The sequence below is a fragment of the Xiphophorus maculatus genome, chromosome 20 (assembly GCF_002775205.1).
Source record: "Xiphophorus maculatus strain JP 163 A chromosome 20, X_maculatus-5.0-male, whole genome shotgun sequence".
NCBI lineage: Eukaryota > Metazoa > Chordata > Actinopteri > Cyprinodontiformes > Poeciliidae > Xiphophorus > Xiphophorus maculatus.
The window spans coordinates 25,888,822-25,903,004 of record NC_036462.1 but is presented as its reverse complement, the minus strand read 5'-3'; the positions used below and the strand labels follow the sequence as shown (position 1 = coordinate 25,903,004).

The window sequence follows — 14,183 nt, the reverse complement described above, 5'->3', positions numbered from 1 at the left end:
TAGAGAAACCTTTAAAGAAATGCTTAATAAAATATAAAATTGTATTTCTTGAAATCACTTTTGGTCACTCTCAACCAACAGAAAAATGTCTTAATAAATGTAATCATTGCAGCTGTAAATCTGCCTTGCTTTTTTTTATATGGGGCGTTTTCTTCTAAAACTGAATTGAATGAGTTCTTCCAAAACACAAATTTACAGACATTAACCTGGCTGCTCATGTCCTCTCTCTCATCGGGTCGGTAAAGAAGTAAGGTTAGCTAAAATGATGTCATGGGCTATCATCACTGTTGACGAACACTGATTTACTCCATTCAGCATGTAAAGCTGTAGCCTTTTCATGAAAACAAAAATGGCTTAAATGCTACCAGTGGTGTGTGGGCTAACGCCATCATGTTAATGTGGATTTACGCTATTAAATATGCAAACATTAGTTTATAAGTTAAAATTTGCTAAAATGCTACCAGTAGCAGGTGGGCTATCACTATCACGGTGACTTACAGTGGTGGAGAAAGTACTCGGAAAAATGTACTTAAGTAAAAGTACAAATACACAGACAAAAATGTACTCTATTAAAAGTAGAAGTACCACATTAACATTTTTACTTGAGTAGAAGTAAAAAAGTACTGGCTTTTAAAAATACTTGAGTATTAAAAGTAAAAGTACTTGCTGAATGTAATACCTAATCGCTAATACAATACCATTAAGAGTACCTATCGTATTTAATTTTAATACATAAAAAATGTGCCATTTTAACGAACAATGCCATAGATAATGCATGTTTTTATTGTGTTTACTCTCTGTGACAGTTTAGACTTATGTGATTCTATGCATCATAATGTCAGGGATGGAAACATCTTGTCTGCTGTCCTAATCGCATGAACTTCACTTTTTTTTTTGCCACTAATGACATTTATTTTGAAAGAAATCCAACAGAAAGGGGATGGAAAGAAGGTGGATGAGGGAGGACATGCAGCCAAGGAGCCACGTAGCAGTGTTGTAGTCAAGACCACCTAACCAAAGAGCAATGAGTTATGGACCTTACCAAGCTCCGCCCACAACCGACCCACGTGACCGCAAGTCTCACAAACAAAGCCTCGCGGCTCGTTGTTTTTATGTAAACATGACTCAATTAGTGCATCATTTCTACCAGATTTTCACAATATATCAGCTACTAAATGGACAGAGGAACTAACAAGTTCAGGTCATCATCTGGGAGGAGGTTACTGGTTTCTCAGTCACAAGCTGGTTGCAAACCTGAGGCCAGCAGGTGTCAGTCAGTTATGGTAGATCTGACATTTGGTTTGATGACGTCAATATGAGAAGCTGCAGACTGATAGGAGGAACCAAAGAGCTCTGTAAAGGTAAAGGCAAATATTCTGAAGTTGGGATATAATTAATTTAATTTCACATAATTACCGCGGTAGAAGCCATTTGTTTGTTAAAATTTTATGAAATATATTTGTTCTAATTGATGTTTGTTGTGAATGACATAAACTCACAAACTAACGAGGTAATTAGTCCAACGTTTAGAAACTACAGCGGCTGTAATGCGCCACAGCAAAGGTAAACAAAGGTAAAATAACCTGAACAGGTGATCAACTCAAAACCACTCCTACCTTTTTACTCTCTCTCTCTTTCTTTGTAGTTTAAGCACACCTGTTACCGTGGCAACCGCCTGCGCCCCGCAAGACGAGCAATGATGACAATGATGTTGTCATTCGAGATATCTTTAGTTAGAATTATGACTAGTCATAATTTCATTGTAGATATCTGAAATGTGTATTTCAGATAGTCAGTAATTATTGTAGATATCTTGAATCGAAGTTTCCATACAACTCAATGGTAAATCTGACGTCATTTCGACTAGTCAGAATGTAATTAGAGATATCTTAAATCGCTAAAACGTTTAGTCATAAGACAAGTTGAGACATCTGGAATGGAAGGGCGGCGAAACCGAATTTATGTTAAAACGGCTTGCCATAGATTCATGCCTTCAACGTCACCCATAATTTAAACGTTCAAACAGAATCATCCTCTCAGCGACGACATTGAACGCCTCGTCAGAACAAACCCAGAAGTTTTCAAGGAGAATTAAGATGGCGCAGCAGTTCGTGAAGGCTCAGATTAAAGGGGACAAAGTGGTGGTCTTTCTGAAGCCGTCGTGTCCCTACTGCGTCGTGGCTCAGGAGGTATTCTCCCAGTACCAGTTCAAGCCTGGCCATTTGGAGTGTATTAATATCAGTGGACGCAGCGACATGAACAGCCTCCAGGACTATTTCCTGGAAACCACCGGAGCCCGATCGGTAAACTCATCTCCGTCTTCATCCTTTTAAAAAACGCATTTTAGTTTATTATCTGCCCTTATAAGATGCGTTTCCCTACGTAACCTCTTTTAACTGTTGTTTATATTATGTCCATGAATCATCATGACGAAACGGAACCGTTGTTTTTAAAAAAAAAAAAAAAATTAAATTCCAAGTTTATTTTTAGAAGTTATGTACTAGATGCTATTTTTTGTTGGAAAAACTTTAATATAATAATAATTATTATTATTTTTATTATCACTATTTTAAATTATTTTTTGAGTCGTTTTCTCCTAAAAAAAAAAAAATCTGCAAGAATAGGGGAAGTACTGAACGTGGTGCCCAAAAAGACTATTTTATTCTATTTAAAGTTGTAATTAAATCTTAATTTTTATTAAAAGCTGTGAATCTGTTTTTATAAATTTACCCCAATGTAAAAGTCCTAATGAGTGGACTCCACCCTGTGACATGTTTCACCTTTTGGTTTTGCCTTTCTGAGGAGGATTCATGTTACACTAGGACTCATTTATACCTCAGGTAAAGCAAAAGCTACGGACTACAGAGTAAAAAAACTTCTGAATCATCCTAAAATAAAAGCTAGTCGCAGCTCAAACAATTGTTTAAGCTTCAAATCATTTTCAGAAATGGTTCAGGAGCCATCCTTGTTTCTTGGTTGTATTTTTCTGTGCCTTGCCTCCTCTAAGAGATTATAACTTTATATAATTACTTTGTTTTTTTTTTTACAGATCTTTACTAAGGGGTGTGGGTAATTGTCAGACTATTCATCAGTTCACCAGTCTTTATTCTTTCCCACCATGGCTAAAAAAAATGCAGGTCCCACGGGTGTTTATTGGTGAGAAGTGTGTGGGAGGAGGAAGTGACGTGCAAGAGCTGGACAAGAGTGGCAAGCTGAAGGGAATGCTGGAGTCTATCGGGGCCCTTCAGTGATCTGCTTCCAGGTACCAAACTCTGTATTTGTTCCACCTTGCATCTTCCTGCTGCCCTCACATGGTTCCTATGACCTTTGCCTTGTCAAAATGTAACACTTTTCCCAACTCGAATATGTTTTGTAAGCACTTTTTGTTGAAAATGTGAATGCCTTTATGTATTTATTCTACTATTATGTCAGGTTTTTCACCCATTATTTAAATGTTGGCCCCCCTGCCTTCCTCAAATCAGACAAAATTGGTGTCAAACGTTTTGTGCAGCAAAATATTTTTGTTTGTGCCTTTTATTTTCATTTTAAAGATTTTAAGAAATGTTTCCAGGGGTCATGAAAGGTCAACCAGCACCCTCACCCCCCACCTTCTTCAAATCAAATAACATTTTGTGTCAATCAACTCGACTACATTTGTGCAGCAAACATTTTTGTTTGTGCTGCTTTGGCTTGGAAGGTGTTAATGAAAGTTTAAAGGTCATTTTGATTTAGTAAAAGTGGCAGGGGCTGGTTGACCTTTAAACTTTCATTAATATCTTCAAAACCAAAGCAGCACAAACAAAAGATTTTTGCTGCACAAACGTTTGACACCTAATGAAGAAGGTTGGGGGGCCGACTTCACTTTTCTTTTTTCAGCAGTTTGGTGACATTTGCTCTCTCGTTTCCACTGATGATATTCATCTTTATTGCCCATTTCGGCCCCTTGAATTTCACAAATTCTTCCTCTGTTATCTTACTGCTCAAAAAGTAAAAGTAAACTGAAGCTTTAATGCCACTAAGCATCAACTGGGTGGTTTAAGATTCTCCCAGAAGCTGAACAGCAGGTATTTTTGATGGAGGAACTCTTGAAGCACTGGCAAAGACATAGTTTCATTCAACTGTAGAACATCTCGCATTTCACACTGTTTTCTTCTTGCATACCAAACCAGATCTGGGAAATAAAATTTCCAGTCTTTTTAGGAACCCCTATAAGCACCATGTAGGTAAAACTGTCCATTACTGTTCAGAAGAGGCCAACAATCAGCAGGATTAATTGGAGGAAATGAAAAGCTAACCGTCCACGCAGAGAGCAGCGGCGTGTTCGTTCTAAAACAAGTCTTTATTTAAAGTCAGACACTGTGTGATCTACGGTCTGTACAGCTCAGGCTCAGCCGGGTTTTCACCGGGTCCCGCTTTTGTTTCACAGTCCAGAGTTTCACCTGCCATTTACTGCTTTCGCTCACGAATTCAGATTTATCGGAGGACTTCTTGTCGGCTGCCTAATTTGGCGGCCTTCAGGTGAAACGGGCGCCAAGTGGCATCGGAACTGACGGCGACGCGCGGCTCTCGGCTACATTTCTGCACATCTACTCAGCTAGTTGATCCGACTATGCCACGGACGGCGAGATTAATTATTATACATTGATAGTAATCAATGGGAGACACAAAGAGCTGTAAAAACTGGTCACTGATGAGTTTCACTTACACACTTCACTTGTAAATGGCAGCGAAAAGTCCGACTGTAAATTAGCGCAGCCACGTTGTCTCTACGTCACGTTTAAGGAAACGCCCACAGGTTATAGAGTTTACGAAAATAATTGCAGCACCATAAACCATAAATCCCATTATGATTAAAAATAATCTTGCTTAAAAAGAAACGATAGAAAAAAATTCAACAGGATAAAATAAGTATTGTAACTCAGAGGCAGCAAGGTTTTTCCTGTACTAATTCAGATTCTTTTTAATTCCGCTTCTGAGAAATCTGGTACGCTTTATGTCGGTCAAATGCTCCCAGTAAGGACTATTCAATATGTTTCCAATGCACCAAAAACATCGTAAGAAAACTAAAGCTAAGCAGATTAGAATAACACTGTAAAAAATATAGCGATTAATGTTTACATTTGGTGCATAAAACACTTTTAATTCATCTTACAGCCTTCACACCGTCTGTTTAAAGGATTTAAATTCAGACTTTTTTTATTATTATTATTGTCAGTGCAAGTGAAAAATGCCCTCGTTTAAACCAAGCTGTGATCAAAATATATTACGTCTAACGAGACGATGAAATTTACTCCCCTCAGCCCCCGACGAGATGTTTTAGTGATTAGGCAATAAAATTTGAAATTGCAATTAAATTGGTCCTGCTCAAAAACTAATCTGAGCTTCTGATATATTACAGACGGAAACCGGAGCAGTTTTGTAATTTGTCCTTCTCTCGCTCCCCGCTCCACTGAGCAGCTCACGGGGCTGTCGGATGTTTCCGCTTTTAAGTCACGCGCGCGCCGTGACGACGATCAATCCATCAGGACACGGAAACGCACTGGACCTGTTCACGTCTTGACTCGTCACAACCACAAAACGTTATTGAATTTTGTTGGGTTTTATGCGATGGACCAACACAAAATGGTGCGCGAGTTTGAAAAATGATGGCATGGATTTGTATTTGTTCCCCCCCTTTATTCTAATTCACATAAATAAAAAAATCTTCAGAAGAAGGACAACTGTGAGTCATTGAAGACTGGCAGAAGAAACTCATTTTGCAATCGCAGCTAATGATTGTTTTAGTAATCAGTTATTCTGATGATCGATTAAAAAATTGGCATCTTGTGCAGATTTTTACTCAACCACTTTGGCCCTTTTATAATATAACAGGAACACATCAAGTGATGCAAATAAAATACTTATTTAAATAAGAAAACAAACATTTTGGTGCTGAAAATACAATAACAGCCTTCCTAACAACAATATGTGAAAAGTTCATATAGTGTAGGACTAAACTGCTGATATATTTTTGGATTAACTCATTCATATATGAGTGCAAAAGGTGCTTAATGGGAGATTTTTTATTTTATTTATTTATTTATTTTACAGAATTTGAATTGTGTGAAGCTAAATTCTAGGAGTTCTGGGTAGAACATATTTACAGACAAAGAAGGGGGGGGTTTTATCTTAAATGCAAAATGTGTTTATGTTTTGTACAGTTTTGGCTTAAATAGTGCTCTGAGTGTTGCTCTTTCACCATATGAAAGAACAAGCCGTCGCTTGAAGTTACACAGTATTACCTTGAGGGCGTGAATACAAAGACATGCCATATTTATTAGATTAAAAAAAAAAAATCTGTATTGTTTCCTTTCTACTTTCCACCACAAAAAGTTTCTTTCATTTTTGTTTTGTTGGTCAATCGCATAAAATACCATTAAAACACACTGAAGGTTTGTGGTTTTAATGTGACCAGGTGTAAAAAGTTTAAGGGGTTCGACTACTTTTGCAAGGCGCTGAATAAATAACACCGACAGCCCCGCGTCCGGACGTTGTACCGAACAGATCTGCCACTTCCTGATTTTCTTTTTTTCTTCTTCTGTTTTTTTTTTTTTAACCTGAAGTTACATTAGGAACAAGCTTCAAACAATCTGCATATAATTGATGCTGGTTTGTTTTCCGATGAGTGTCGTTTTGTTCTTTGAAGCTCGCTGTATTGCCAGTGCTGCCAGTAGAAAATATAATCTATCACAGAGCCTCCGACCAGAGGTCAGACGGTCGTTTTTAAAATCCTATCGGGTTTTTAAGGATCAGTCGTTTTGTATTGCCCGTGTTGCAATAGTCTGTAGGCAAGGAGGGAGGAAAATGTGGAGACTCGTGTCCCAACCGATCAGTTTATTTTTGTTGTCGTTGTCTCTCAACTCGTCCTTTCCAGTGTTGTTCCACAAAGTCAAACCTTTGTTTCAGTCAACAATCCTCTCCTCGCTCGGGTCATTCCCTCCCTTGATTCCTTTCCTCCGTCCCACCCCCTGTTCCCTTCCTGCAGGGCGGGAGCCTCCAGATGTGGTCACATGACCAAGCAGCGGGACTTGCGAAGTTTGCGCCGCCGCTGCTGATACTCGCTGAGCTCCTGCAGGTATCCTCTGGACGGCCAGCGGAGCCTCTCCACCTGCTCACGCTCCTCCTCTGGAGATAAGAAAAAAAAAAAGACGACTTGAAGAGCATGAATCGCTTACAGCTGCAGGCCCATGAAGAAGAACAATATGGAAATGTTTACATTGCTCCTACACACATTAACTGTAATATGTTCTTAGTCGAAGCCAAAGAGCATAAAACATCTAAAAATTTGTCCCCAGCCAGAGTGTGCCCTTAAGTATCCGTCCAGTAGCATATTGAATCCTGTGCGATTGATGAACACAATAAAACACTTTCTGCTTTGCAATGTTGGTATTATTCAATGCAATTAGCCTGGATTTATCCGCTTTGTCGTTGCCTGGTAAATGCACAAGAGCTATAAACTCCACCAATTAGACAAATTATCAGTGGACATTTATTTGTGTTTGGTTTCATTTAGGGTTCCTACACATTTCCCAGTTATTCATAGAATGTCATTTGTTTTTCTTAATGTTTCTTCAAGATTTTTTGAGAATGAAAACAGTATCTAGTTGGTTTTATTATCTGTATATTTTCCAAATTATTAAACAAATGGATTCAGTTTTGTTTTCTATGTTATCTTATTGGCATCCAAACCAAGTCACCTTATCCTGATCTCAAACTGTATTACAGTTAAGAGTTGTCAAATCTCCAAATTATTATCCTATATTAAATACCAATTCTTTAATATTATAGGTATTATTTTGTATGTTTATTTAGTTTCCATGCTGTTTGGCATCAAAACCAGAGTCAGAGATTAAAACCGTAATCGTAGGACGTTAGAGGCCTTAAAAACTGCAAAATGGCCCCTTCAAAAATGTAATTACCAAAACAATAAATCTCAAAAAGAAACCAAGGTTGACGTGTGAAAGGATGGCACTTGGATCCAAAAATATTAATTGGATATAATTTAAAATGTCTAAAGTTTTCCCATATTTGTTAATGTACTGATAAATGAACACAAAACTCTCTTGAAACTGAAACGTTTTTCCATCCTCCATCTTCTTTTTTCTTTTACATCTTTATGCAAAGTTGCAAAATGATAAAAGCTAATTTCCCATACTTTTCAATACTATGTAGGAACCCAGTTAAATGACAGTACAGGGGTCCAAAACACGAACGTGTTATACTGAGGTGAGTGAAACACAACAAAGAAGTCGACTGATGCAAATCAGCTGACAGGAAAAGCTTTTCATGTTCCTGTTTCACACAGGAAGGTTAATAATGTCACTCCACCTTCCGCCTTTATTTACAGTGGGGGGAAAAGATAAATATCTTTTCTGTAAAGTGTAATTTGCATTTGTAAGATTGGAGTTTTAAGACTGTAGAAGTTCGATTTGAGACTCCTTAGTCTCGTCGTCCGAGTTCAGCTAATTTAAATTTATACTAAATGAAGATGCAAACACACTTTTGTACTGCTGATAAGGCATCCTACAAGAGCAGAGGCTGCATTAGCTTCGTACCAGAAGTGACTCACATTAACAAATAATTCTGAAAATGAGTCATATTTTAATTTTGGTATTAATAGATTTGATTATGTAGATGGATGCCTTTTAACTAAAAAAAAAGGTTTTATTAAAATGTATCAAAATTTTCCTATATTCATCTCTGAAAATATACCAAAGAACTGTTCAATTCAGGTATCGTTAATTGGTGGGTCTATAAATGGTTTTGTGATATGGTAAACAATTTGAATCCTAATTATTAAAATTTTTTCTAAACAAATGATCACTATAAAAACAATTTGCAATATTGTTATTAAGGGCTGACAGGCTCATTTCAGAGGTTAACTGTGTTTGTATTGAAATGTAAATGACCTTTTAATTAGTGCATGAGAGCAAATCTTTAGACTACTTGGCTTTGGGTGATTTATTAACTTTATTGACTCTTTTCTAAATTACATTCATTGATCAATTATCTAAAGTGAAACAGAACATTGTTGTTCTGCTAATATCTCAGTGAGCTTAAACACTTAAAACAGGAAGTGTGTCAGATTTTTAGAATTTCAGCAAAAATCCCACTCACAACGTGGTGGCAGCGTGGATGTATTCTGCTGTATTAAATATTAAGAAGGAAATGAATCAAAGATCATGCATTTCACACGATGACACGCTGGGATGAAATATTAGTTTTCCCACTGACCTGACAGCTCCAGGAAGTCAGGTTTATGACTAAAGATCAGGTAGTTGTTGGCGATGAAGTGGAGGAGCCAGATGTACAGCTGCTCTGCGTTGTGGCACTGGCAATTCAAAGCAAATCAACAGAGCGTTTTACTTTGAAGTCTCTCTCTTTTCAAGCCACACGACGGCTTCAGCGGCGCCCACCTTCGCTCTACGCAGAAGTCGAACCACGCTGATCCCCGTCGACGACAGCTCTCTACTGGGCATGCTCTGTAGGTAAGCACACACGCACACCTCGCACAGATGCTGGAGCCGTTTCACCTGGTACATCTCGGCGCAGACCAGCACCGCCATGGCTTGCAGCACACTGGCTGAACACACAGAAACACACACCAATAGGTCTGTCGAACATGCTTTAAAATTAGTTAAAAATGACCTGGGGTAAAGGCAACGCGGGTTAGAAAAGACTCATTTAGTCACAAATCTCTCATGCCTTGATTTTAATACAGTGCAAATGAGTGAACACCTCTAAGCTGATTCATTCAGGTCATTTCTTTACAAACATCTGACTACACATTCGGTTTACTGACAAAAAAATTAAGAAAAAAGTATTATAAGACCTCTATTTTTGCTTGAACTGAGAGTTGTGACCTGAAATCCAAAGCATCGGGATACAAACGATACCACACAGTTTCTTACAGGTATTGCCTTGTTTGGTAGTATCAGAGCCTAACATATGATTGTATTAATGCAGATCTTTATTAAACTTTTACTACCACACCAAATGAAGGTCAGTTTTATCTGCTATCATTGACGTCTTCTAAAGCCAAACATACGTTCATATTTAGATTTTATGTCATATAAACAATACGTATGCATATTTTTTATGGGTTGTCTCAATCAACGAAATATAAATTGGGGTTCCTTATGCTAAAGATTACTAGCCAAAAATAGCAGCTTGATAAAGATTTCTGAAATGAACGAAAATACAAACATCTTTCGTTATAACTGGTGATATTTTTATGTTTTACAGACATAAAGCTAGACATAAAACTTATTCTAGGAGATATTTTTAAGGGGGAAGGGTGATTACAGTAAAATGTGGGTTATAGTACCACATTATGTAGCTGTATTTTATCTCAAAGCTGACGCGATATAGGAAAATACCATTTTAAATGTTATATTTACCCCTGACACGCATTAACAATCCTAAACAAAGACTCCAAACATGATTACATCCGAAAGTTTAATTACATAACACATAAGCTTCGGCTATGACGTCTACGACTACGACCACGTTCCTGTGCCGTTACATTATATTCTTGAGTTTAATTAAGAAAAAATAAATAAATTCGGCTGGATGATGTTAAAATACCTACTCAAACTATGCCGGTGCAGGCTGATATTTCCTGTTACTCATGTCCAACCCCGTGTTTGGCAGCGTTTGCCTCATCGTGCTCACACCGCCCGTCTCTCCCTCCTCCTGCACGCTCCTCAGACGTGCTGCTGCACCATCAGCTCAGCAGCAGCAAACACAGAAGGCTTTGTTATGTCTGGCTGCACAATTGCTCAAACGGGCGTTAGGAACGTCTCCTTTCATATGTTCAGGCCGCATTATCCGGGTGAGGCGCCGTGCTAGCCCCGCTGCTTTGATAGCACTCTTTTTGTCACTGATACTCGTGGAGTTACCTTGTGCTGACCTTCAGCGCCGGGGGTCTTATGTAATTTAAGGGCTGCTGCAGCTTCAGGAGCTGCTTCTTGTTCTCAGTGTTCCTGAAGTCATGAGTGGATATAAAGCTGTAGCTCTGCAAAAACAGAGATGCTCATCCTGGGGCTATTTAAACCGGATATTAAGGAATAAATGTCTTTTTTTTTGTTGTTAATTGCCACTACAATATGAATGTGTTGCGATATCCTGCAGACAAGCAATAATTATAGGAGTCCTCAAAGTTGCAATATTGCTTTTCATAACATCACTGAAGGAGAGAAATGTGTTCATTTCCAGACACTAGTGCCAAGCGGTGTCACTCTAAAAGCCTTTGTCCTCTATCAAGCTCTTACCACTAGAGATGCACTGAGAAATGAAAAAAAATCCAATAATTTTAAAAAATCCATAAACATTCCCAGGACAGAGCAAATAACATCTGTATTGTGGAAATGATTAAAGCTGGGAGAACGCTCAAAGTTAGCAGCTGTCAGCTGTTAGCAGTATCAGTGGAGTGTTTAAAAGAAGAGCCAGAGGAGTTATTTAAAAGCATGTCAAGATATTTCTGTGGATTATTCAGGCTGAGAGAGAGCAAGGCTCACAGCAGATAACAGTAAGGACTGAGCTGGAGTTTGCACATTTGTTCTATTTTTTTTTTTAAATTGATTTCAAACTCAAGCTTTCAGGAAGACAGGAAGTTTAGAAAACATGATTTTCATTTTTCTGTCCCAGTGGAGTGCAGCCTGCGGCTCAGTGGCTCTTTTAAACTTCCATAATGGCTCTTTTATTATTAATAATGTGATGTGATTAACATTTTAGTGGGGGTTTTTTCTGTGTTTTCACTGGATAATTGCTTTGAGTCTCCACAACAGGATGACGCTAAAAGTACTAGTGAAATTTCTTTCAATAGATTTTTGTCGTCAAGTTGTAAACTATCTGGTTGTTTTACATTATTTTCCATAAACATCAGCATCCCATATTATGAAGAAAATGCATCCATCATCCTTTTACTAAAACTTTGTGTTTCTCTTGATCTTAAAACTGTAAAATTATGTAAAATATGACGTCTTCTATTTTCAAAGTTCGTGTAACTTTTATGTTTCTAAATGAGTTTTATTTAGCTGAACTGAGGGCAGAAATTTCTTTTTGTATGTCAAAGGGTGCAGGCCTCTGTTGGATCCCCTTTTATTACAGAACGTAAAGAGAAACTGGGACTGTAGCAGCTGTGCACCGATTTACCGGCCCGCTGATTTATTGGTGCAAATTTTATTAATCTTGGGAGATTGATGATCGGCCGATGGTTGTATGTGAAGACGATAAACCAACCAAAAAAAAGCTTTGAAATTGTTTATCTGTCATTTAATACAGTAATTGTGAAGGACTCTGTTTTTATGTTGGATCAACAAAGATTTACAGGATCTTTTTTTTTTTTTTTTACAAGAATTAGACTGCTTTATCAAAATAGTGTCTATTCAGTATATTATCAAAAAGACAAAAACAACAAATGTCTTAAGAAGTAAATCTTTCAGTTCAGTTTTAATTTAGAAAAACAAAATGTGGTGGTGCAGCGTTCAGGCACAACCCCCGGTATGAAGGCCTTAGTCCTTGACGCTGACGTCACAGGTTCGATTCCCGGCCAAATGACCTTTGCCCCATGTCTTCCCCTCTCTCATTACATACTTTCCTTTCTAACTCCTCTCAAATAAAAGCCACTAAGACTAATAAAAAATCTAAAATTGGCCCTAGAGTGCTCTCAACTTGACAATTTTGGCCCAAATGTAAAAAAGCTTGGAGAGCTCAGCTCCAAAGAGACGCTGTGGAAACTGGATCAAGAGTCAAAAGTAGTAATTATCAGTGATGAGTTTAAAATGAAGGCAAAGGAAGCTTAAATATTTTTAGAAGTAAATTCTGTCATATAGGTTGTAATCAGGTGCATAAATATCACAGCATCTCATTGTCACAACAAGTGATTTATCCGCTAAAATGCTCTCAAAGTGAAATGTGTGACAGTGGAAAACAACAACATGTGTGGAGCTGTGACTTGGCAGCTGAAGCAGCAATGCCACGGTCCGATTTCAAGCCTCCCCATAAATCTAATTGAATTTTAAGCTCAGTGCTGTTTTCCCAGTGTCTCTAGAGACCAACACTGGCAACACGTCGCGCTCTCACAGATGGATGATAAGACCAGTCGACTGTGTCTTTGTTTAAGGCTTAGGTTTGTGACTGAGGGCCGGGTGGAAACGCTGATACACGCCTCTGTTGTTTGCCGATTTCTTCGGGGGCTCATTTCCACAGCATGCGGAGAGACGCCGATCTCTGCTACGAACTAATCAAGCGTCTATTGACAACTTGCTCACTGGGAGATTCCTCATCATTAGACCCAGCGCTGCATACGGCTGTGTAAAAGCTGCAGCGACCTGATCCCACGGTGAAAATTGGGAGCAATCTAACCTTTGATTTGAGAACATTTATGCAGAGAAAATGACACGTTAAATAATTGGTCTAGTAAAAGCCCTCATCGACAACCATCTCTTATGAGGCATGAATATGAGGTGACAGAGACGCACGTTATTCCTCAAAATGGGAAAGATAAGAGAAGATCTCATTGAAGTAAAGTGTGTTTTCCTGACCAGTCAGTAAATGCTGTCAAGAAATCAGTCAAGAAAACAGATGATCATCCTGATCTCCACGCGTCTACAATCAGAGAAAGAGTGATGAAGTGATGAAGCTAACAGCTGGAACTGTGACAAACAAGTCCCCAAACCTAAAACAAGGGCTGCAGCTAACCATTATTATCGGTTAATCTATCAATGATTCAATCGATTAATTGAGAAAAAAATTGGCAGATTCTACAGATTTTTCATTTAACCACTTAAGCCTTTTTCTACAATATTAGAAATGCATTAATTATTCAAATCATTTTTATAGAGAAAGAAAATAAACATTTTATTGCCTAAAACGCAACAACATAGCGTTCTTTTAGAAAATTTCAACCGGGTGAAACTAAAACTACGCCACTTAAGGAGTTCCGGGTAAAACACATTTACAGACAAAGGTACTTTTATTTTAAATGCAAAATGCATATATATATATTTTGGACAGGTTTGGCTTAAATACTGCACTGAATATGTTGTTTGTTTTTTCTGCAAATGACCTTTTTCTGACTTGGCGATTAATCGATTACTAACTTAGTTGACGATTATTTCAATAATCAATTCATCACGATT

General features: G+C 38.0%; 2 protein-coding genes across 3 annotated transcripts in view; one reads left to right on the top strand and one right to left on the bottom strand.

Annotated features, from left to right (window-relative positions):
- Window positions 1–2,015: 2,015 nt before the first annotated feature.
- On the top strand, window positions 2,016–7,420 carry glrx (glutaredoxin). The gene is made up of 3 exons (XM_005814739.3): window positions 2,016–2,303; window positions 3,138–3,262; window positions 7,025–7,420. Exons 1-2 carry the CDS (start codon window positions 2,097–2,099, stop codon window positions 3,249–3,251), a joined length of 321 nt encoding a protein of 106 aa, XP_005814796.1. The 5' UTR covers window positions 2,016–2,096; the 3' UTR covers window positions 3,252–3,262; window positions 7,025–7,420.
- Window positions 7,022–14,183, bottom strand: part of rhobtb3 (Rho related BTB domain containing 3) — a 32,148-nt gene continuing 24,986 nt past the window's right edge. For both annotated transcript variants that reach the window (XM_023324964.1, XM_023324965.1), the window contains 3 exons: window positions 9,456–9,622; window positions 9,274–9,370; window positions 7,022–7,164 (listed from right to left, as the gene is read on the bottom strand). In XM_023324964.1, the coding sequence (XP_023180732.1) occupies window positions 7,046–7,164; window positions 9,274–9,370; window positions 9,456–9,622 (383 nt within the window). In that variant the 3' untranslated portion in view covers window positions 7,022–7,045. The remainder of the gene's footprint in view (window positions 7,165–9,273; window positions 9,371–9,455; window positions 9,623–14,183) is intronic.

Coding starts and splice junctions, on each gene's coding strand:
- glrx (XM_005814739.3), top strand. CDS start 2,097: ATGGCGCAGCAGTTCGTGAAGGCTCAGATTAAAGGGGACAAAGTGGTG. Junction 2,304..3,137: donor AAACCACCGGAGCCCGATCG/GTAAACTCATCT, acceptor AAAAAAATGCAG/GTCCCACGGGTGTTTATTGG.